The following is a 25,973-nucleotide window of genomic DNA, read 5'->3' as shown; positions in this document are numbered from 1 at the left end:
GCCCAAATGGCATCTGTGAGTGAGTTTTTGTTAAACGAGTAATTGCAAAATCATACCTAGGGGGAGCTAAGGTGAAGTACTTCAAGCACATTCAGTTCTTTGAAAGCACCCCCCAGGCAGGCAGGCATGCTGTGGTTTGTACCAAACACACTGGGATTTCTCCACAGTCCAAAACAGTTATTGCAGGTTATGTATCTTTTGCAAATTGTTTGCAGGGCTGCCACCTGGGCATTAGATCTCCTTTAGCAGCGAGGCCCCAAAGGTACAAATACACAGTTTGACACAACATTTCCACAGCTAAAATTCAGACTAATAGACAGTTCCTCAACCTAAAATAAGCTTTTTTACCCTGAGCATGTCAGGCACTACTGCTAGCCACAGCTTTAAGTCATTAATAGAGATGAAGACCTGAGGATCACTATTTGTATTCATGTACAAAAGCTATGAGCTAAGCCAGGCTGCCACCCTCCCGCCTGTTTTAGACTGCTTCTGAATACAGTTGTTTTCCTAAGAGTAAAAACACCCATACTGCAATTTTTACTTTCTTTAATTTAAAGATTCTATTACAGAAAAGTTTAAGTAAGGAATCCTTATAAGGATTAACTCTCGATGTAACATACTGCCAAGATACAGTGTAGCTGCAAGGGCTCTACTTGAACCTTCATATAAGTTGTTTTCTTACATACAGAGTTTCCCAACAACAAAAATGGTACTTACCATTGAGAGAGAAGACAGTGGTATTTAACAGTCCTTTCACCAGTGTTCTGGTTTTCCCCAAATTAGAAACACGCCACATTCAAATTGTAAAACTATTCTACAGAAAGTTGACAGGGATGAATTTTCTACAAATTGCAACTGATGAAACATCAAAATGAAAACTAAGGAGTGTTGAAGATGTAGAACGGTTTCTCTTTTACTGGCAGGTCAAATATACTAGAAACATACAAATATTTTCAATCATCTAATTCCAGATGAACTCAAAACACTGAAGTAACATACACAGGCTAAGAGAATTCAATATTGTTCGAAGGCACTTACTGAATCTCTGTGACTAGATGAAAACCAGAACAAATCAGGTCTGACAATTAAACAGTATATAATATAAAAATAACCTTTTGCTTACAATTTACAAAATGTATTACAATCTTTATCTCTGCTAACCTGCAATTCTGGCTGTGTGTGTCCAGCAATTCTGTAAAAAAAAAAAAAAAAACATAAAAAAACAAAAAACCCCAGAAACTATTTTCTAAAACTTCAGGGCAAATAATTTACAAATAAGGTACACAAAAATTTAGATCATGCAGAGATTTCTTACATCTTCTGTTAATATTTTATGATTGCAACTTTATCAAATTATATACTTGCCCTGTACATATACAAAATAATGCATACACGGTAATCAAACGTTAGCAAAAAGTAGTCCATAAACACAATCTGTCCCAAGTATTACTATATTAACATATGTCTACAAGCAGCGTGTAACAGGGTTAAAAGACATTAAGGCAATAATACTTGAAGTTACAAAATAAATCATATGTAATACTTTCTCCTAAGTGTAATAAGGCAGGTAGATGGCCCCAGCAAAAAGTTAAGTTGTAATACTGGAATCCACTGTTGTGAACAATGTTTAAGGTTTTGCGTGGGATGTACTGTAAAGGTGTACCATCTTTAGTTAGATCTACACTGCTCTGTGTTAGTTGCCCCCCAGAAGAGTGGAATACTATTTTTCTAGTTCAGTGGCACTTGAGTTTTCCAGTATAATTTATTGATAGTGTGTCCGTAAGTCTTGGATCATGTCCATTCTGAAGGTGGCTCTCTCGGTCCTCTGGGCTTTCCGCAGCGGTTACCAAAACCTAAAGAAACACACATGTTTAATACTGCTGTGCACTTGGACAACACCACCTCACCAGTGTTGGCAGCACTCAGAAGGACCACTGTAAGATGTGCTCCAGCTCCTACATAACAGCTATATTCTCAGGGCTAAAAAGGCTGCTTTCTGGTATCAAAAACTCTAAAGGTACTAAAGCCATAGAAAATGCAACTATATACAAATTGCCCATGTCTGTATGTCGCTATTTAACCTCTTTTGGAAGGTACCTATCAGTACATACAGTATTCCAGCCTTTGTTATTATTTACTGATACTCTTCCTCCTGAGTACCAAAGCAGTTTTTCCAAATGTTATTTCTGAAAGCTCCCAATGTTCTACAGAGGTTATATCATAGAATCATAGAATTGCTCAGGTTAGAAAAGACCTTAAAGATCATCAAGTCCAACTGCAACCTAACCCTCATTAAAACAACGTTAGAAGTGATTAATGCCCAAGAACACCCGTGTTTCTCATTCTGGGTAAAAGTGACACTGATGAGACAGGACCAGCTTACTTGGTCAGGTTTTGCCCACTGGTAAATCGGAGGAAGGTAGCAGCAGCTATCCAAACCAGCACTGTTAATGAAATCTCCTGTTTCAAATATCAAGCAGTTAGCTTTGAATGAACTGCAATTACCAATATCTGTTATTTCTGCGGGAAGATCTGAAATTTGACCTCTCGGATCACTGGAACCAGAAAAAGCAATCTGAGGTAAAACATCCATTGGTGTTTTGTTGCTTATTTCAGGACGACCTGGAAAACAAAGACACACTCCTTGAATGCAGCACTCATTCAGGCAGAACTTGGTGCTATTTTTAACTGCAGCTCAGTTTGGAACATTATTTCATCAAATACTGTTTACAAAAAAAGATTGAACAGCACATTTTTCTGAAAAACACTTCAAAATTGTTCACATGCAGATGCTCAGCAATTCCAGAGACACATCCCTGCTTACCAAATACAAAATGTCCTTTTAAGGAAGTTTGAAAGGATGTCTAAAACCCGCGGAGGTCACAATGTACCATTTAGTACATCAATACAAACTCACCTGTCCACGTCATTTCTAAATGGAAGGTGCTTAAGGACACATTAAGTAACTATGTATTCCATTATTTATATAATCACCTACTAGCAAATCTGTAATATTTTGGAACACTATTTCACTGTTTAAAATTAGCTCTACCAAGCACTTAACACAAGCCCAAATAGACTGCAACAGCCCATTCCAGGACGCACAGAAGGTGCGTGGCAGATGAACCAAGATCGCAGCTGAAGCCGTTTGTTTGATCAGGTTGCTGCTCTACTGAACAGCCGATGGACTGCTCTGCTTACTGAAACCTTTTCGGAAGATCAAAACTGCAATGCTTTCTAATTATGCAATGCATATAGAAACACCTGCTTCTCTGTAATTTAGTAACATGAAATAAATTTACAAGCTTCCACAATTACTACTGCAGTAATACAGGAAGGTTTTAGCTTAGCTGAATAAAGTTATTTTTATTTTAACAAAGATGAAAATTCAGTTATTTTGGTCTTAATTATTTTAGCATACCAAAAGCATATTAATTTTTCAATGTGACTTACAGCGTTTCCTGAGAAAGCAGGTAGTAGTTTAAGGAACAGACAGTCCTTTCAGAAATGCCAATGTTTAGAAAATATACCTAAAATACTTGGTGAGCCAAGTCAAGGCCTAAACATTTTTTGGGGTAGGAAATATGTTTTTTGAAGTGAGAGATTCATTTGTGGCAGGCCTACCATCATTTCTGGAGACGTGCTGAGGAAACAGAAGCACTGCGGGCTGGAAATGGCTTTTGAAGCAATCACGTTTCTTTTCCAAAGTTAGTGTGAAATATTTGCATCTCCAGAAAAAAAAAATTGTTACTTTCTGATCTTCTAATAAAAATACACCCAATGCACTCTATCAGTTCAAGTGCTAGAATTACTTGAACTGTTTCCTCTTACAGGGTTGCTAGACAAATTGCTAAGTGGAAGAAGCATTCCTTCTCATATTGGAAAAACAAAAAACAATGATAACGGCCACAACCTTTTCCACCACTTACCAGGTATTACAGGTGAAGTTGTTTTCAAACCCTGTGGATGAGAAATATTTACAATAGTTTTATTAAATGCTTGTCATTAGTTTGAAGACAAAAGAAGTTAAAGATAAAAATATCCTCAAAGAATATATAACATCTGTGAGAATACCTGCTTGCTCCTGCACTAAAGACTCGCTATAACACAGACAAAAGGTTACAGTAGCTAATTAACACTTCACTATCAGGACTGCGCTTAAGATTTCAAAAAATTTGAAGGGATCACATCACAGACTGTTTGCAAACTTGAATGGTTTCTCTCTCAAACTAAAGTTCCTGGAAATTCACACCCGCCTTTTTGGCAATCTTTTAAATAGTGTGCAAAGGCAGCAGTAAATCACCATCGGGGGAGGCGTAGAAAAAGGCAGGAATGCAAAGAGAATCTGTGTAAATTTGAAAATTTTTACCAAGAGTTTACACTGACTGACTTTGAGCAATCAGTAGATTGATGTGAATACCGAAATTCAATGGTTAGAGAAGGGATGGCTTAAAAAAAAATATAGATACAACAAAGCCTTCAGGCAGTGAAGCTGATTGTCCACATTTTATGAGCTCTCTGTCTTTGGAAGTTTTCAAGACTCAACTGGATAAAGCCCTGGTCTGACACACACTGTGCAGGAAATTAGAAACAGCAATTCCCTTCCAGCTCAAATTGTGCTATGATTGATTAAGGGCAGGCCCTGTAAAAGCAGTTTATTTACATTCTAGAAGGTGCAGTTTAAGGGATATTAACGATGACACTGCTGGACTTTAAAAACAGTTTTTTTGGAAGCTCACTCTTCACACATCAATTCAGCAGCTACGGCAGGGCAACAATCAGCTGGCTTGCAGATGCTTAACAGCCCTAGTGTTTTTTTTTGTATGTATTTTGCCTTTTCATTAGCTCCAAATGAGCTTTTTTCAGTAGCTCCAAATGAAACTAAAAATGAATAATTAGTACAGTTTCCTTTGCTTACCGTATAGATTGTTTGTTCAGGGAGATGCTGATCACGCAATATGCTCCACTCAGACTGTGCAATCATAGCTGACTTCGGTAAGGGTGTGCCTAGGAAGAATTACATGAAAATCTTCATATTTGAATCCTCTGCATGATGGGGCATCAGAACACAGCATTAGCAACATGATATAAAGCAACTTATTCTAATCAAAAGCTTGTACAACCTGAAACTCTCTTCATGAAGGGTTTTCAAGTTTCAGGAAGGCTTGACAGCAGAAGTCAAACACAGTTCTGCATTTTCTATTCACACTTTGTATCTTTAGGGGTTCCTACCCAATACAAGAATTTTTCAGTACTGTTTTTAAAATTGAACTCAACAATAATAGATCTGAAAAAGGCACAGTTAGCAGAAAAAAGCCCCCACAAGAAAGGACACCCTTATCAGCTTTTGCTGAAATAACGAAAAAACACAATCAAAACTGAAGTACTTTTAGTGGCTTCAGGCCTGAAGAGAGAAGTATTGCCTGTGTTCTCACAGAAGTCCTAAAATTATGTATTTTCCTACCACAGCATATCAAACAAAAGGATCCCTGTGACTCAGCTGTACTTACTGTACGCTTACTGCACTAATATGTTTAGGCTGAAAATACCTGCATCCCCTTCTTCAGACATGTTTCTGGAAGTTCTGCACAGTGATAACAGACCAAAACCCGAGTAAAAAACTACTCCACCCCAGGAGTATTTTTGTGTTTGATGTTTTTCCTCTTGCTTGTTTGTAAGATACCAAACATCATTCTGTTTTGAGACTTCATTTATCTTTTTAATTCTCTGCAGCTGCTAGTTCAATGAGTGAAAAGCAAAGATATCAGCAAGTTTGTAAGTATCACTTTTCTCTTGCAGCTTCAGGCAAATAGCAAACTGTATTTAGCATAACAGGACTTGTTCATCACAAGCACTGCATTATGGTATGTCATTATCTTTTGATCTTTCTTCTTCACTTTCTGCTGCTAATCTGATTCTGGGCAAAGGAAGTCCTGTGTTTTCCTGTTCCCTACCTGCAGTAGCAATGCCACATAAAATATCAAAGGAATTCCCCAAATGGAAAAATTACTTTATTTCCATACAGTTCAGACTGAAAACCAGCTCCACTAGAACCAACGCTGACATCCCCAGCATAATGAAGTACCACACCATAGCACTCTTGGTCTGAAGTTGAGAAGTCATTTGACTGCGTTCAAGTGCTTGTGGAAGTTATCAAGCAAGCTCAAAATAATAAACTAAATTTGCTAGATTTCATTCCATTGTACAATTTGCTCTAACACCTCAAAACTAACCAAAAAGCAGCAGCATCCAAATACAACACTGAAAGGAATTTCACACTTTCTCCACAGCTGTCACAGAGCATAAAAAACTCACTTGGTTCACTCGCTAATACAAATGATTCCGGTGTTCTTTCTGGGAGTGGGGGAGAAGAGTCTTCACTATTATCAGCATCTAAATGAAATTTAGTTAAGACACTTAGTTAAGTTAAAGAACACATTTCTGAAGTCAATCTTTTGATATGAGAGATGATCCTAAGCTAAAATGAGAAGTGCTCAATAATAGTTCCATATAACACAAACAAACAGGACTGACCCTGAAAAACAAGTAACAAACTGTAAAAATTGAATAAAATTAAATTATGCCATTCTTGTGAATTCAGCAACATGCCAGCACCAAGGCTGTACTGTTATTTCAGAATAACTGCCACGTGCAGTTACACAGAAAAAGATGCTGTGTGATGTTTCTCCCATTCTTTATCCTACTTCTGACATCTTATTTTACATTTGCATGTTGTGTTCTTAGAGCATCTACATAAAGAGATATGTATGGAAGTAACAGTGTTCAAACAGTGATAAATAATGACTGCCTTGGGCAATAAGGAAAAAAAGTCAGTACTGCCACAATAACTTGGTTTTGGAGGACCTGCCTGCTATTTGAGAAGGACTGCTTACTTAGATATTAAAGAAACTATGACAAAGTTCTCTGCCTTTGCTCTACAGAACACTTTTAATGTGCCCCAGGGTTAAGAACTGCAGGTACGTTTATATGCTTGTATTATTTTGTGTGCACAAATAACAATTACAGAGTCTATAGTGTTTTTAAAGTTGGAAATAATTCACCTTTCTGAACATGTGAGCTTTGAAGCAGCTGGCCACACTATGCATCATCAACTGAACTCATTCTTGCCAGAGAAAAAGGCACAAGGTGTACATAGTCCTGAAGCAAGGGCATCACTTAAGGACTGCCTAGTGCAAAAGTCTGATCTACACAGAGAAGCACAGTCACCTTCCAGCTGCACAGCCTTACCACTTCCATTCTTGGACTTTGCACTGTCAGATTCTGAGGCCTAATTTTCTTCCCAGTTCTGTCCTCCACGTGATTTAAGTGTGCCAGCCTGACTGAAAACCAAAGCTGGACATTTTAGGACTCTTTTACCTTTAACGAAGCATGCTGGCACTCTGCAGAACTGTTCTTGCCTCATTTTGTGCAAACTTTCCTTGCTCAAACAATTTCCAAAAAGCATTGATTTAAAATTTTCATAAAGATTTTCAAAGCACTGCTGAGTTCATTGGTTAAAATAATTATTGAAGCAGAACTTGGATTTATTTCACGTGAACAGGATTGTTACTTTGTGTCTTTCTGGCCACAGACAGAAGAGGAGGAAAGTAGGGCTAAATATTTACAGTGCTATGAAAACACAACAGTCAAATCTGGAGCAACTTCCAACACTGCTACAGTGAAAGAAAATGCACCTACATTTTTAAGATCAGCACTTCCACCAATAAGCATGAATTTCTACAGGAATTTCACATACAGCATACTTCAGCTACCCAAAGCTGGCACTGTTACAGATACTTCCACTAAAACCAAAGCAGCAAAAAATCAGAAAGTAAAATTCTAACGCGAGGAAAAAATGTAGCAACCAGTAACACAGAAACCAGCAATTAACTATGCAATAATGCTTTTGAAGCAGGTTAGTGAGGTCTGTAGTTCCTATAATCTAACAGACACAGCTCTCGTGAAGAACTGAGGAAGAGTTACATCATTTGCAAAGCTGCCACACGACACCATTTAAATTCCCATTTGAAAATCTGCACTGTAAAGAAACGAGCCCCGTTCTACAGATGTAGGATAACCAGGATAAAGACTAGCACTTCCAAAACACAGCAACACATACCTTTGCCATCTTCAGAACACATTACAGCAGCTAAGTCTTGCCTAGCAATTGACATTGGCAATACTTTTCTGGCAGAAATGTTTTCGGTAGTAGTGGCAGCAGAAACAGTGGCACTTGCGGTTGAAATATTAGATGCACTTCTGCTCATGGCTCCATCAAAGTTCATTTCATCTGTGTCAGAATCATCTGAATGAAGGGGATTAGTAAAACAGAGGGGCGCTCGAAGAGAAACAGCAGTATGATCACCTTTATCACTGGAAGGAAGTTCACCCGTGGTGTTCGATACTAGAGAGAGAGCATTAACCCCGTGACATAAGCCATCTGAAGACACATCTTCAGACACTGATGTACGCAGTGCATTTTCAGGCCCGTGCTGCGACCACCTGGCGTGTCCCTTTTCTGTTAGAGGCAGGCGATCTGGTCTTGGTGGAGCATCAGACACCTGCTGGCCCTGCAGACTTTCTGGTGAAGGTATTAAGGCTGTGTTAGACTGTGGCACGCTGCATTCCATACATGAGTTTTTAGAAGCATCCACAAATGAATCCCCTGAAACCTGCTCCTGTGACTTCAAGTTCTTATCAATTACAGAGGATGATGCGGGCTTAGCTTTAATAGCATGTCCCCTGTTCAACAGGGAGTTCCCATCAAAGCTTCGTGGGCCCTCCTGAAGAGGTACTTTCCTGATTTCAAAGCTCAAGTTGCGCTCCAGCCTTTTCTCCATACGTTCACTGGGTTCACTCTTTCCTGAAAGTTCTGTGGTTTTATTATAATTCTCATTGAGGTCTGTTGAATGCTCTGATGAGACCATGTGCAAAACTGGCTTTGGATGGTATCTGTCATTGTCCTGCCACACCGTAGTAACTGTCGGATAGGCTGATGGAGGAGACGGTGTTAGGATAGGTGGTACCGGCTGAGGCTCCGGAGGCTGCAATATTTCTTCTTTAGCATCTCCTTCTACAAGGCAACTGCAAGAAACAATGATGTAAGTTTCCTGTATTTTGGTAACATTTTAGATAACCATCTATCTGACTGCCATAGTAATGCTTTGATACCAATACTGAACTCCAAGAAGCACTTCCACTGCATACAAATGACGTTCATAAAATATGACTCATGGAACAGGCAAGAATTATGTCAACACACACTAAAAGTTTTTCAGTATAACAGGGTATAAATTCAGGCCAAAGCTAATCCTCACTGATGCTTTAAAGATTGCTCACATCCTTTCCCAGAAGCGTGCTTTCAGAGATGTGTCTGCCAGGCCCTCTTGCGGCAGCATTCCAGTACTCTTGGCTTTCTTCTTATTTAAGAAGTAGCTCAACGGAATTCAGCATAGGGAATATAATTTTCAATAAAGCTAGGAAAAAATTCTTTAAAAGACCTTATATGAGCTAGAATACAGCTTGTCTAACACCAAACATCTTTATTTTCCTTCATACATCCAGAAGGATTTCACTATGTTTGTGTATTTAATTGTTTCATAGATGCAAGGCTAACGCAGATCAAATTTAACTGACACGAGGGAAGCAGTATAAAAACATTCACAGTAGAGTATCGTTCAAATTATAGTGCATATTATCAAGATTATTGGCAATTACTGCAGCTCATTTTCAGCTTTTTCAAAGGAGAAGCTGTACAGGCATACAGTCAATTGACTTTCACATTATATAAAGAATATTTACTATCAAATATTTTGCACAACTAAGATCCTGTCTACAAATAGGAATCATTTTCATTTCAGAGCCTTTAAAAATATTTCCTTCCATCACGTAAGCAAAGCAACTGAGAGAAAAGAACAGAAAAACAATTAAGTACTTTAAAGAAACAACGGCTTCGATCCAGTAGATACAATCAAAACAAGACGAACTAAGGTTTGCAAAGGACTTCAATTTGGCCATATGCTGAGACAGGAACTGGCCCAATGCTGGCAAAGTCATTCATCTTCATGAGAAAGTATTTCACTTGTGCAGAGACACAAGCCAGCACAATGTCCAGGACAGTGATCAGTAGAAGACAGACCAGCTAGACAGGTTGTTCCCAGAGTCTTTACTGACTGGTTCAGGTGGTCCCAGTATCAGGGTAACCTTGAGTAAAGCAACAACCAATTAAACTCCATATATCTTAAGTTTTTTGGGATAACTATAAATCACCCAAACCCAGCTCTGCAGCAGGAGGCCTAGAACATTCTCTTGCAGACAAGGTCATCGCAGAACTTTCTTTTCTCTTGAAAGGTTACTGCTAGACCTTAGGCTTCCTTTTGTATTCCAATACCTTGTAGAACTGAACCTATTCAAAGAAACCCATCACAGTACTTCTGCAAAATATACTTCTATTAACAAAGCTAAAGACAAAAAGCAGAGGCCTTCAAAAAGGCAAAAGCTCCTACTAGCTTGCTAGATGACAGACCTGTCTGTCTGACAGCATTTGCAGTTGTGGAAAACTTGAAAGAATGTAACACACCTAATAGACCTGGAAATGTGCCAGTAACAAATCTCACGCTGTAAGGACCAGCAGATTACATTGCCCAGACCTTGTGCATTGAGGCTACTGGCATGAAACTGCCATCCTCTCAGCAGCAGTCAGTCATACAGTGCTAACCCACTGATGAAGGATGAGACTCGACAGATTTTGCAGAAAAGAAAAATTTCATGATGTGCCATCAATCAACAAAGAAACCAAGCTTCTGGAGTTTGTAAGTGAAGGCTGGTATCCAAATACAGGCTGACACTCAATTGCCAGGAAACACACAGCTCTACCATTAGATCTCTTCCTCCTACGTATCTTCTGTAAAGGGAGCTCTGACTGAAGTCTGGAGTCCAACATAGGTAAGTTTCAGCAACTGCAGGGAAGTTCAGAAAACTCAACTGGCTCAACTCAGTCATGTAACACAATCAGAAACAAGATGCATCTTTTTGAAGTTCTTTTTAATCAGACAGTAACTTGTACAGAGACAGACTGTCAGTATTGCCAAAACATGGACCAGACCAAGGAAAAGGGCTGTTATTAACAATTACATTTGCCTTGTCGATCACGGCATTCAGGTTTCCTAGACAAGTCTCCACTTCCCTTCTGTTGCAATCAGAAAACTGAAAAAGCTTTTTTTTTTTTTTCCCCCCTCACTTGAGAGAAAGCAGGCGAGTGCCAGCTCCATGGGCCAAAGGATGTTTACCTCCTGAGCCAAGGTTATGAAGAAAGTATTCATTACAAAGGTAGGTAAAAGGCTTATATAGAAATCACAAGGCTCCAAGTTACGTTCATTATCCTTTCAGCGCATTACCCAGTAATTTATGCTGAGGTTTCTTCTCACACTGCTCACATACATCAGTCTATCTTTGTCTGCCAGCAAAACAAGCAAGAATGATTCAGAAATCCTAATTGCATTTTCCAGGTTACTGGAAAGCACAGAGGACAATCAGAAAACCTCAACAGCTATAAAACTGAACTGCTACCTCTTGCCCAAGGACATGCCTCTTCTGTCTATCACTTAAAAAGCATCAAACACACTGTTTCTACTAAAAACACAGTGCACTTGCTTGTAAGAGTTATAGTGAATAGGGCCAGAGACCAAAGCATTGCACAGTGATTCTTGACAGTCTACACAGACAGATATCAGGCAAGCTTTCATCACATGCCTACATGTGATTCTGTGATTCTGTGATGTCACAAATAAAATCAAAGCAGTACTATTAATTCCCCAACTTGCAAGTAAGGTCTAAAAAGAATTAAAGCAGAGCAAATTGCTGAGACTAGGAGCAGCTATGTAAAAAACAACAGACTGCTACCCCACTTGGATATTCTGCAGTTCTGAAAGTTTACCTGATCCAGGGCAGACGATAGCTTGAATTTAATCCTTGTGATTTTCTTAGCATTTTCTAAGGATACAGCAGTATGAAATGGATAACCAAAACCCTCATACAAGGGATTCCAAACTGAAGAGAGAATTGTTTGGATTTTCATTTATTGGTATCTCCACCCACTGAAATGCTGCAAGCTCTCCAGCTTCCAAACTCTCTCTCCAAAATTACTATCTCTGTATTTGGAAATCCCCAAACCCAACTCCTGCAGCCATCCCAGTTACTTTCTTCTATTCTCTGCTGGATGATACAGGGTTGGGCCTCAAATAGCTTCTCCTTTTCATGCGACCATATATTACCATCTCACTTTACATTAAGATAGAAGCAACACAAAGCACATAAAAACAGCTTCACTAAAGATCATTTGGGAACTCTTTTGCTGTTTTACTGTTCTTGAAAAATGAACAAGTTAGGGAATAAGTTATTTGTCTGAGTTGGTAAAGATAAGTTGAACAAAAAAAGTCTTTCTCCAATTTAATACACACTAAGACAACAGGAAATTTCCCTTCAGTTTTCCCCCTCCTATGCCAGAAGGGAGAGTTCACACACACAAATGGTTACATGCTCCCCTTTTACCAACTATGATTCTTTTAAATAATCACCACTAACTCCTCCTGTTGAACAAGGTTTGCCCTCCCTGACCTCATTTTCCTGACCCACTGTTATATTGCAATCAGTGAGACTAAATCCTTATCTGGTACAGATATACCATTAATCATTACAATTAACTAACAAATTAGTATTAAATCAGGTATGACAAGACCACAAGCTCATAATACCACTCACTGATTACTGTTTAATGAAATCTCTTCTCCATTTGAGTCTCTTGTATCAAACTGCTCTGTTGAGGTTAGAATAGAGCAGATGATAGAGCAGTACTATCCAAGTCATCAACTCAAAATTCACACCCGTTTAGTCATCCCTCATACACTGCTTAACAGAGTTGTTTAAGTTACTTATTACATTTAACTATTTTTCTCACAAATGAGAACACAGAGTAATCAAACGGGAAATGCTCCATTAAAAAAATCACTCCTTATCATACTAACATTGAAGAATATTCATTCTCTGAAAATTAGGTGACCGGTGTTTGGGAGTTCTTTTTCTTAAGGGAAATAGATGTCACCCGGGACTTCCTGGCTTTCTCTGAGCATGCAAGCTTTTTTCCACTTTACTAACGTCACAGGGTTATTATTACACACATACTGCATTAAAAATAATGCTTTTGTTTCTTTATGGAAAGCAGAAATATTGGGATAAGCACACCTTTAAAAGCTCTTCACTAAGCAGAAGCTATTTCTGAAAGTCTTGCCAGACAATGTTGGGCATTATGGTCTGATGCATAATGCTTTCTTCGGGCACTTCCTTCAACAGCTGTGCTCTACAGACACTCCTCCCCCAAAAGGCAGAAATTTATCTCAACTGCTAACATTATTCCAAAAACAGGAAACACAAGGCAGTACAATAAAAATAGCTTGATTGAAAGTTCCAGGAAAGCTCATGTAAGTGGATATGGAGACAGAAGAGATTCAATGAACTGAAGAATGACAGACCGTTTGAAAATACCTTTCCTGTATTAGATACAAGTTAACCCTGCAGTGCTTTTACATAGTGCTAAGGCAAGAATTTCTCCAGTTCACTTGTCAAATCAGCACGCTAAAAAATAGAAAACCTCCTCATAACTCAACCTTGATAATGTCTCTTTGTATGCAACTGTTACTGACTGCCTGGTAATTCTGCTACCTCTGCACTTCCACAGAAGTAACAATCTGGGATTTTCCTTCAGTAATCAAGACTGCTTTTCCACCTGTTTTTACTGCCACAATCTGAACAGCAAGTACAGCATCTTATTGCCAAGTCCTGCTTTCCAAATACTTCAAACGCAGTGACTGACCCCTCAGCTGCCAGGTAAACCATGAAGCTGGTGCCATCTCCAAGCTGCCACCCAGCCAAAGGATTGAGCGGTGGGAAGCTGCATATGACAACTGTGAGGATGTTTCTAGACAGTCACTCAAAGGTTTATTTAAGAAACAGAACTTGAACAGTAGTGATAAAAGCTTATGAGCATAGGACTATTCAGCTATTTGCTGAAGTAACTGACAGCACAGAACGGGGGTAGGAGGAATGGCTGAATACACAGCCTGTTTCAAGAAGTTTGGCACTTGCCTCCAAAATATTTAAAAAAAAACATTTTAAAGCAAGAAGTTAAAAGAACATGAGAAATTTGAGGCATATATCTATTCCTTCTGGAAGTCACAAGAGTCTATTACTGGTTAAAAAAAAAAAAAAAGATGTTTGTAGCAAGACAAAAAAAGACTTATTACAGGAAAAATACTTGCCGACACAAGATTTTGTTTAAAATTGCAGTGGCTAATACAAGATTCAACATCTTTTCAACTTGATTACATACATGTCATTATAACATATAATCTTGGGAGGAGAGCTATTTTTCTAATTTTTTAGAACATTTTAGAGGCCCTTCTAGCCCTAATGAAAAAGGGCCATGTTATGAGAAGCAGGGCAATGTGGGTTCAGATTTAAATAAAAGTTGGCCAGTGGTCAAAAGAAAAAAAACACTTCAAGCAATCCACGGCTATTCTGTGAAGCATCATGTAGGGTTTTACTGTCAGATAGGAGAGTGATGTCAAGGAACGTGGCTCTGATCAACTAAAAATAGATACCAAGCTCTACATCCTCCCTCATAAATGAAACAGGAAAATTAAACTTTGCATAAGCAGGCAGAAGTCAGAGAACTTAAGCATTAAATCATTGCTATCCATATGGGAGAACAGCTGCAGTTTGGTGAGGTTATCATTAACCGTACTACAGATAATGTATAGAGGATGCATGAGAAATAAATAAGGAAGTCACCTACTGGAGATTTTAGGGGAGTAAAATTTAGTCATTAGACAGAATTGCAAGCACAACTGAAAGATAAGTCAAACAGCTATAATATTTTAGTATTTTTTCTCCTTCAGAGCATGTATGTCTTCAGTGCACTGCAGTACTACACAGTTGTTACCTTTCATGTGTTTATGCCTCAGTTTCTCAATTTCTTTCAAATTGTGTCATCTTCTGTGTACATTCAAGAGTTTTACACTGCCAACCTGATTAAAATTAACCTTTTTTTTTTCCTCCCAAATATTTTAAAATGAACTACTGAACACACAAATAGATCAGAGACTGTTTGCTAAACACATCGTCTCTACAAATTCTGATGTACCAATTATCTCCTGTGGACTTAAAGCAAAAGCTCCAACTGAAATATATGTCTTAAATATATATGTAGTTTGATTACCTATGGTTGTAAATGTAAGACAAAATTTAGTCATGCACTCTTCCAACCTTCAACTATAGTTAGACAAATAGTTAGACAAGTCTCACAAAGAGGGAAAGAATGCTTTTCAAGCAATATTTAACACAGACTTAAGCTTCAAGGCGATTTTCACAAGTAACTGCAAATTACAGAGCCAGGCGTCTCTAGAATAAGGTGCTGATGCATGCTGTCAAAGCATGAGTTGTTCCTGTTTACCTCAGTAATAACTGAGGAGTAATAGTTCTTTTTTGTTTGTTTGTTTAAATGTTAACATTGAATGCAAATTCAGTGAACAGAACCAGCTATATGCACAAATCTTGTAGCAAATGAATTACTAAAAAAGTAATGTAAATTAAAGCATTACAAAGTGATAAAACGAAAGGTCAGAAGGCAATACAATTCTAGAACCTGTGTAAAAAATACAGTAAGATACTACATGTGGGGGTAATAAAAGACAGGCAAGAAAAACACCTTCCTGGGAAAAATTCTTCAATTTATAGTGGTTAGTCATTGGAAAGTGCTACAGAAAAGATGCCACGACCTCATTCAATCATTAAGCTGAAGTGTGTCAAAGCAAATAGGAGTCAGAATCATCACTGTATCATGAAATGTAGTCCTGAGATCCAAGCTGGATGGAAATGCGTGTTTAACAGTTACATATTTCTTGCTAAGATTAAATTCAGGTCTTCCACTGCTGTCCTTACCATGGAAAAAAGTATTTACCTATTCCAAAACATTTATAATAATAAAACCCTCCAGACCGCAGACAGTATCACACTACAGATCTGTAAAATTATCTCCCACATCAAGAAAATAGATGCAAGTATTTTGTGTACACACAGCTATTGGAAAACAAAGTGTTTCCTCAGAAGCTTCTTCCATGAAGGATGCAGTTAATGGTTTTTAAAAAAAAAAAAAATTATCTCCATTTTAAAAGGACAGCAGCTTTGCTAAACACTTCCATCTATTCACCTACAAGAAACAAACCTTCCTGCCATTGTTGGCAGATAGGAAAGTATTAGTATGGAAGAAAGCCCAAAAAAGATCAGGTTTTATAACAGAGATGAAAAGATACTAACTTAACTGTGCAGTAAAGAACAACGATCTGCAGATAAGAGAGCAGACGCATGCCTAGCTATGAATTATATACATGATTATTACATGACTACAGAAAAATGGCAAGTAGTGATCTAAAATTATTTCAGCAAACATTAACCAGTAAGGGAATTACCTATTGGATAGAAATCATATCTTCTGTAAATAGTCTCTGAGTTAAGATCTCACCATTAACACAGATTATAAAGCTTCACTGTTATAATCTTTATCTACATAATTAGATACATTACCTTTGATCTAAACAAGGTTAAATGGTGTTATCTACACAGCACAAACTGTTGTGTTTGTAGAAAGCTACAACTCTTTCATCTCTCTCTTTCAATGTCATCTTCTCTAGCTTCTGCTTCAAGTAACAGCTAATGAGAGTTAACTGTAACAATTACTAACATTCTTATTTAATCACTAATGATTATTACCAAATACTATTTCCAATGTTACACTATTGCAAATATCATTCTCAGACAACAAAAGAAGCTGAGTGACAAATTCACGTGTGGTAGTTTGCATATATCTTCAGTAAGTAGACATTAGAACCCCATACAGTATTCCAGATCTGGTCTAAACTATTAATTGGTTGTAGAGTACAATACTTACATACCTGTTTTAAACTACATTTACTTCTTGAACAAGATGATGTTGCAATACTGACATGCACACTGCTACCCATTTTGAGTTGCCAATTTTCAAATGGTTCCTTATGTCCAATTATATTTTACTAAGACACATTTGTAATTTTTCCTCCATTACCAAACCCAACCTGCTTTAGAATTTAAAATTTGTTTTATTATATAATCACTGACCTAATCTTGTCAGCCCCTCAAAAATAGACTCATCTTCTGGCATTACTTGGACCCTGCCAAATACAGGGCTGGAAAGAAAAAATTCCTGCTACTGACCTGACTTTGCACTACACCAGTTAGATCATAGTCTTAAAAGCTGACTGCTTTCCTTATATGAGCATTCTTGCATAGAATTTAGTAAGTGGATGGTTATTGTGTCATACAAAACATCTTGAAACCCCAGTGCTTAGCAAGCACTGAAGCAACTCCTGTCCATCTAAATACAGATAACTGAGAACAGGCAAGATCACCTGCCAAAGGCCCCCACATCCTTTCAGATACTAGCCTGGTACACAAGAGCTCATGCTCAGGTTGGGTACCATTTTAGGTAAAGGTAAAAGCAAATGGACAGACAACATTAACTCTTTCAAAGTCTACGTACTTCAAAAACTGGAGTGGATTTTATGTTTCTTCTGTTGAATGGAAGGTCCAGTGAGATCAATTTCCCACTTACAAAGTGAAACTATTTGGTTGGTGTGCCCTAGTCATTAACAGTCCCCGTCTGTGAGGTAATGTTTTATTCAACAAACAAATAATCTTTCCGTTATGCTTTCACTTCCAAAAATGAGGGTTCTAACACTTCTTTAGCTTATTTTGCTGTTTTAATTTTTTGCAGTACTGTGCTTTATTGCTGCTATAATCAAGTGTATCAAGTAGAACCATCTAATGTGCTTGTCTACTTGAATTTCATTATTGCAAGACTGATAAATTCAAACACAGACTTTACAAAGATATCAAAGGTTTCTGCTCACAGAGCTTACTACAAGACTTCTATTTTCATTATATATATATGTTTATAAATAGAAAAAAAAAAAACAAAGTCTTTGTAGTATCAGTAGTTTGATTCTACTTCTTAATATACAAAGCATCTTAATCTGAGAGCTTAAAATACTATATTATGATAATAAAGTACCTGCGGGTCCGTGGAGGCTTTGGTGGTGGAGAATCCTGTTTCTGAGCATCTGAAGAACTCACAGCGTTCTCTGTATTGTTTTCATCCTGATAAAAAGAAAACGTTTTCAATCATAGCTGTAAAGCTGATAAGCAAAATAACTAAGTTCTGAAGATCCATCACACAAGGCAATACTTAATTTACAAGTCGGAAAGGTTTAATGCATTGTCTTAAAACATCTCAAATAATCTCCCATTTGTCTACAATAAAGTTCAGCTTACTTGATAAGGAGGAAAACCATAAGTGGAAAACCACATGAGGAAAACCATAAGTACATAAGATATATATTAGATATGCATGCATGTGCACACATTCATATATTTTTATATATACACATTTCTACATAGAAAAAACAATATGCACGAGTCTAAAGTTGATAAACTATTTCCATACACACACTACAGCCAAAGATCCAATAAAACAAAGGAGAAATTTAGTGCTCTCAAGTTTAGTGTACAATAATTATTATTTTTTAAACTCCAATAATTTCATTTTGAAAAGTGATTAAAAAAAAGAACTACAAACATCTCTAACGTATGCAATGGGTTTCAAAGGACAATACCAAGTTCAGACAACAGAACCCTTACCCTCTTTCAACCTGTTCATAGGAGGTGACAGAGACTGACCTCCTCTGCTCATACAAAACAATAAAAAAACTCCCTGTTAATTAATGTTTGTCAAATGCAAGTGTGACAAACATTTTTTCCTTTGCAAGACAGGTGATAACTAAGTTACCTCAACTGCTAACTACCCTCATATAAATTCCAGTTGAACATGCTACATGCACACTAGCAGTGATGCCCTACTGTTTGTGTGTCAGCAGATTGTGCAAGCCCTTTCACACAAATTAAACAGGGAGTTCCTTGTCCTGCTGACCACTGCTGCATACCTCTCAAGTATTATGGAGTGAGATTCAGTTAGCAGATAAAAGCCACTCACATTTAGACCATTACAACTGAAGCTTCCATTATTGTCAGCCAAGCTGAAGACCTCACATTCTAGACACCAGTCAGTACAACAGGCATAAAAGTAACAGACCAGTCAGCTCTACTAGCTGAGTCTCGAGCCTACATTACAAGCAAAGCCTGAATTCCAAACCATGGTCTGCCAATTTTTGTTTCCAGATACGCGGTTTTACATTTTGCAACAATAAAGCACACTCACTCAACTTGAAAAAAGGTGACATCTTTATGGAAGTTTCTCTTTCAGTCTCTGTCAGTTGAAAACTATAAATAGCGACTTCCTTTTCCCAAAGAAAACAGAAAAATAGAGTATCTGACCAAGTTGCACCTAACTGCATACTGAATAAGCTCTACCCAACGGGTAGCAATGTGAAATGTACTGTGAAACAGATTAAACACACTTAATGCACTACTTTTTTGTACCTATTAAGAAGCTAAAACAAGAACATTTGTTGCAAATCAAACCCTTTCAGAGATTTACTGCATCAGTACTACCTCAACAATCATTCTCAGCACACAAAGTGCTGGTAACACAACACACCACTCAGAAACTGATTGTCCAGAAAAGGAGAGCAACTGAAATGGCTGATGAGATAGTAAGAAAAAACAAACATCAGTATAATGCTATATCTGTAAATTGAATGCAGGACTTTGTATTTTAAAATAGCGTATTGATGCCTTGCTTTCCCACACATTTTGGAAGTCTTTTGGGCTCTTAATTTTCTTAAATTTAGCTTCAAACTATTCTAGACTAGCAAATTTTAGAAAAATCTCTGTAACAGCATTCCAGACATTGATGGAATGAAAAATCACCATGTAACAAGGACATCTGATCCCTCTACTACTTTCCTGTCAAATACTAAGAATGGAAAATTCCAGATTTTTTGCTTCAGGCACTGGGTAACCGTACACACTGATTTGGTCCTTAACATACGTGAAAACTAACTTCATCAGCCATTCAGAAAGCTGAGGCCAAAGAAGCAAGGGGTTACAGCATCCAACATCAATTCAGTTCTCAGCTTATTAGTTGTGACTCCTTCCATCTCCATCCCATCCCAGGCCATAAAAGTTATCTGACTGCCTCCTGCGTGCAGCCATCACTATGGATGTGTTTAGAGCTTAAAAGGCACTTTTAATTGTAAGCACTAGCAACTAAAGTTAGGAACAATGAATGCAACTGCACGCTGGAGGGCAGGCTGCTCTGCCTTGTTTCACCACAGCACTTCAAAGCTTCATCAGGCAGAGATACCAGAAAGTGCGAGATTGCACAGGAAGGGTTTCCTACCCTTGAGCATCAGAGCTCACCAGAGCAGAAGCTTACAGTAGCACTGATGTCACATTTAAGCCCTGGTTTTCAAAGAGTTACTGGCAAAGGCCTCCTACAACATAAACTTCAACTAGTCTAAGACACAACCCGGGAGCTGCATCCCTGCTCTTCTGTTTGTAAAGAGAAGCATTTCTGAACAGACTTTTACATGAGACACTTTTCTCCCAGGCAGAAGAAAAAGCTTATTGAAGAAGCTAATATACATCAAAAAATGTTGAAGTTCTATATTCATACAGTGAGTAGCTCAGTCTCTGCTTGAGACAAGCAACAGTAACTGAAGAGACGCTGCAGTACTCTGTCATACACAGGGAAGGCTTCAGACATATTACGTGTTTCAGAGGTTAGCTTATAAATCAGGATCACTTTTAAGTCACTTCAAATTAAGAACATTATAGGAATTGTCACCAAAAAAAGAGGAACACTGTGCTGAACAGACTGAGGATTTCAAAATAAATCAATTCACTTTTATACAATTCATACCCCAGGAGATAAAGGATTTTTACTTAAAAGTTTGTTGACAACAAGAAGGAAGGCCAGATGCACTAACCCATGTAGGAGAGAAGTCTTTGCATTAACTTTAAGTTGCTGCAACATTTTTAAATAACAGTACTCAGTTACTACTGGACCTATTCTTCTTACTTTTAACTGAATAAATACTGCTTACTGAGCCCTCGGAGCAAGTCTGTTACTTGTTCTCAGCTGCCACGAGAGTTGCAAACAACCAGCATCTTAAGCATCCTTGAGTGATACCAACTCAGAGATTTCACTTTTTGTCATAAATATAAATAACTGCACTGGTAACCATACAGAACAACAGAGAAGTATGACTGTAAAAGCAAATATAGGGTATCTCACAGGAATGACCTCATCACTAAGAGCAGATGGCAGTATTAAGAAAAAGCCTTCCAGCCTTCCTAATCACAGCTTACTGGCATCAGCCAACATTGTTGGTTGTCTGAACAGATGTTGTATTTTAGGGCAGAATACTATTTTGGAAAGAAAAGTATCGGCTTAGGAAAAAAAACAGGACAACATACATACTTTATAGAGGCCAACATAGAGAATTATATTACTTATTTTTTTAATTGATTAGTAAGAGTGCAAGTGACCTGCTTTCTTATTGAAGAAAGTTTTCTTACCTATGCTATCTAGGCAAGCTTCTCACTAGAAGAAAACATGGGTAACAGTATGCATATAAAAAAAGAATAGGAACTTTTCCTTGGTTTACCCTCTACATTCCCCAGATACTGAACAGTTCAAGTGTTCCAACACACGCATACTAAAGTTCTGTACATATAAGTGAATATGGTGGTGAGTGGACTTAAATCATGAGTAGTGTTCCCCAGGGGTTGATAACTGAGATCCGTCCTGCTTAGTATCTTCATTGATGACCTGGACAAGGGGATTGAGTACACCCACATTAAAACAGTAAATCTGCAGTCAATACCAAGTTGGAAGGAAGTGTTGATCAGCCTGGAGGTAGGATGGCCCTACAGAGGGATTTAGACAGTCTGGATCAATGAGCTCGAGGCCAGTAGAATGAAGTTCAACAAGATCAAGTGCTGGGTACTGCACTTCAGCTACAGCCCCAGGCAATGCTGCAGGCTTGGGGCAGAGCGGCTGAAAGACTGCAGAAGAAACAGACCTGGAAGTGTTGGTCAAACATAAGCCAGCAGTGTGCCCAAGTGGCCAAAAAGGCCAATGGTGTCCTGGCTTGTATCAGAATCATGGTAATCACCTGGACAAGAAGCAGAGTTTATATGGCCTGTATCAATGCAGAGTATGAGTGCAGAGTAACTCATGTTCCTTTGCTAATGAAGACAAACAAGGAATTCTCATAGCAGATGCCATTTCTGAATTCAACTTAGTATGATGACCTACATTTTGCTATCATCTCCCAAGGGAAAGTCTCTTTCACCATCTGCAACCTCCTGTGCTCGAAGTATGAAACCGAGCTGTCACTAAATGACTAACTAGAGAATTGCAGTTCTGGACCGAGACTTCCAAGGCATCCCCTACAACTGAGGAATCCGCCCAGGAACTGCAATATTTTCTTTTAGAAGAACATACAGAAAATGTCATGTCAGCCAGAAGCTTTTTCTACTAGGAAATTACTAGAAGATATCCTGCAAAGACTCTTCCAGAAGTAATTTCATGGTTTCCCTCAAAAGGAATCAAGGCATTTCTTCAGTCCTTATTGCCTGAGAACCACGGTGCATCAGCAGATAAAGGAAATAGACTGAAATAATACACTCAAATGATTCAGATTGAACACAATTTTCTGATCACAGACAGCAAGATAAATGTCTCCCAAGACACCTAAGATTTCTTTACAGTGCTATAATGGTCCAAAATCTCTCTCCAAGGAGCAAAACAGCGATGATAATTTCACTGGTTAAAACTTTTGGCCTAGTTGTCAAACCATTAATGTTTTGAATATCCACGTTCTTCTTACAGCAGCAGATTCTTCCATAGCTTCTAGAAGCACAAACTATAGTAACAAATGTGCCACTTCTACAAGAGTGAGTAATTCTTAAGAGTACTAACAATGTCATGCTTTGGAGAAAAAGTTCTATTAATAAAATGGATAAGGGAAAACCACAAAGACTTGCAGTAGTGTAGCATGGTTCTTACTGTCAAGATGTGACAAAGTAAGAAATACTTCGCAGCAGACAGTTGTATATTTATTGGTTTTTTGTCCCTTAAACAACCTTGATTTTTCTACATACAAGACATTCAACTTTGTGAAAATCCATCTGATTCATTTTTCCATGACAACCATGGTATGCACTTCAGCCCAAAGAGATGCCCCTCAAATAACTCAAAAATATTTTGAAAAAGCTCTGATATCTTATCAAATTATCAACACAAATCAGCTCACACCTGCTGCATAACTTCCAAAATTAAAACCAAGTGTAATCTTTTGATTTAATAGAAAAAAAAACAGAGATGGAAACTCCAAACAGGATGACCAAGAGTTTCAGTGGAAGGAAGGTTGAGTCTAAGACTCAGCTTGATGTTTCAAACCGAGTCATCAAGTCTTAGACTCAGCCCCCAGTTGACTGTTTGAGACATCAAGAGTCCAACTATTCAAGGAGGGAATAAAAAAATAGTTCTGATCATCAAATTTAGTACCTCACTCACTTACCTGGTTGTGAAATTCCTACTTCCGAGCGTTATTTCACCTTTGTTCTGGAATTTGTCTAGTAGTGGGACAATTGAAAGTACTGTGTTTAAAGAAACCTTTTCTTTCACTTACTTGTGCTTTAGACACTGTGTATTATTTTAAACACATTTACAGTTCTAAGAATTCACAGTAAGTACAACTGTGTAGTAGTATGTAGTAATTACATTATACTTTACTACACATGCATTTTCTACATGACTTTGAATTCTTCTCTCAAAACTTAGTAATTAAGATACAACCTAACTGAACTCTAAACACTGAGTGCATTTTTGTTGACTTTGTACAGTATTGTTTCCAGCAGGGCAGAGTTGGCAAGTTCACAGGAACACACGTTCAGCATTGTGTCTAAGTTACATCTCCATGAATACTGCTACTCATTGCCAATCAGATAAACTTTTTACTGTGATGTTGCTGGCAAAGACTGCTTACAAAGTGTAACTCAATTCAAGAAAAGCAATTGGACAATAAAATTACAAAGTCAACCTTATGGAGTACTCAAAAACTTCAGATAATATTATGAATATTCATAGTATAACAAGCGGGCAAAAAAGAACACATTTCAGCATCCTATAATAGTACTATATCAGAAGTAGAGCCATTCTTTTATCTGGAATTGTTTTCACTGAACACAATTAAAACCCCTCACATAAGCAGGATTCTACACTTGCTATAGTATCCATATTTTCCGCAAGTATAAAGTAATGATTTTGTTTCATAGCAAAGTACTTTCTTGGTAGCAGAAAACATTTTTGTCCATGTTTAAGAGATGCTCAAAGCCTGAAGACAAGACACAACCAAAACATTCAAGAACTCCTTCACGTATTACTCATTTCCAACCACCCATTAACTTAATGAGTTTATTCCTATATTCCCATTCTAATGCTTTTCACTTGCCCCACTATTGCCATAAATTATAAATGTTCACTTCTGATAGGCAGACTAAGATCTAGGACAGAATGTGAACATATTCCACTACAATTTAACAGAGTGATTTGAAAACTTTCTGCAGCAGGCTTAGTTTCACCTCAAAGTAAACATGCATTCCAGGGCACTAAGACATGCATCAAAAAACTATGTCACCTCATTCAGCACTTCTTCCAGACCACAGATGTTCAGGAATATATGTCAATAACATGAAACATTTTTGATTCTAGGAAGAGTGCAGATACAGGTCAGATCGAAGACAAATAGCCAGAAGATACTGCAGATTCTCATGCCTTTTTTTTTTTTTTTTTTTTTTTTAATAAGACAAAGTAATGTCATTAGGAATCTATTCTATACAAACCTAATCAATCTACATATTCCAAAAGCCACTACATTTATTTATCACAAGTAAAATGAAAATTCCCACTCCAAATGTGCTGAATATCAAACTCAACTCACTTAAAACAACCTGTCCTACCCACATTGTACTTAGCCCATTAGGTTATTTCAGTGATGACTTACAAGCCTCAGAACTATTGCACGAATTGACAGAGTCTTAAGAGAACTAACAGAAAAATCCAGGAATGAAAAGTGCCTTAGACTTCCTACAAAGAACCATATAAAAATGCTAAATCCCTAAAATTAAAGATTTTTTGCAGCAAAGTGCAGTAGTAAGATAAATGCAAATCTACTGGTTTAAAATTGGGTCCAGTGGTGGCAGGGAGGGAGGGAGAATAAAATTGGATGAATTAAGCTGAGTTCATACACACAAACTTACGTGCAAACTAAGTTTTGCATTTCATGTGTACTAAAATTCTATTACTTCTCCCACCACAGTTGGCATTTGGTGTACGTGGCAATTATTCTGTTATTTATCAAACTTAACTCTTACAATCAAATTTCAGTGTAAGCTAAGTACAGAATAACTCCCTACTCAGCAAAAACCAAGCAAACCAAGTTACTCATCTTCCTTAACAGGAAGGAACAATTAAAAATAAGACTTCACAACAAAAACCCAATCACAGTTACAACTGATGAAAACTCATGGGAAAAGCACATACCACTCCATCTGCAATCTTCCAGTCCATACAGCTCTCATATTTTTGCAGTTGCTTTTCAAACAGTTGTGCTATGGCTCGATGGACAAGTTCATACTGCTCCTATAGTAGTTTATCAGATAAAAATTAGTGCACAAGACCTTTATAGAGAATGAGTGGTATATTATCACAAGATGCATTGTAAAACAAACTATACCTTTGTCTGCACTGCAGAATGCCTTTGCGTCCTCATTTCCTGTATTAAATTAAATACATTGAACTCTTCAGGTATTTTCTGAAATATAGAAGGAAGTCATTTATATTGATGTAACTGCTTGTA

General features: G+C 37.7%; 1 protein-coding gene across 1 annotated transcript in view; it reads right to left on the bottom strand.

Moving 5' to 3' along the window:
- Positions 1-529: 529 nt before the first annotated feature.
- The window catches only part of PTPN12 (protein tyrosine phosphatase non-receptor type 12), a 69,701-nt gene continuing 44,257 nt past the window's right edge, over positions 530-25,973 (bottom strand). The window contains exons 10-18 of the mRNA XM_052680889.1: positions 25,851-25,928; positions 25,658-25,756; positions 18,158-18,243; positions 8,120-9,084; positions 6,316-6,393; positions 4,919-5,007; positions 3,930-3,960; positions 2,506-2,622; positions 530-1,853 (exon numbers count right to left, since the gene is read on the bottom strand). Of these exons, the coding sequence (XP_052536849.1) occupies positions 1,792-1,853; positions 2,506-2,622; positions 3,930-3,960; positions 4,919-5,007; positions 6,316-6,393; positions 8,120-9,084; positions 18,158-18,243; positions 25,658-25,756; positions 25,851-25,928 (1,605 nt within the window). The 3' untranslated portion in view covers positions 530-1,791. The remainder of the gene's footprint in view (positions 1,854-2,505; positions 2,623-3,929; positions 3,961-4,918; positions 5,008-6,315; positions 6,394-8,119; positions 9,085-18,157; positions 18,244-25,657; positions 25,757-25,850; positions 25,929-25,973) is intronic.

The sequence above is a fragment of the Tympanuchus pallidicinctus genome, unplaced genomic scaffold (genome assembly GCF_026119805.1).
Source record: "Tympanuchus pallidicinctus isolate F22 unplaced genomic scaffold, pur_lepc_1.0 scaffold19, whole genome shotgun sequence".
NCBI classification, from domain to species: Eukaryota; Metazoa; Chordata; class Aves; order Galliformes; family Phasianidae; genus Tympanuchus; species Tympanuchus pallidicinctus.
The sequence above is the reverse complement of the archived record's forward strand: the minus strand, read 5'-3'. Positions and strand labels throughout refer to the sequence as shown.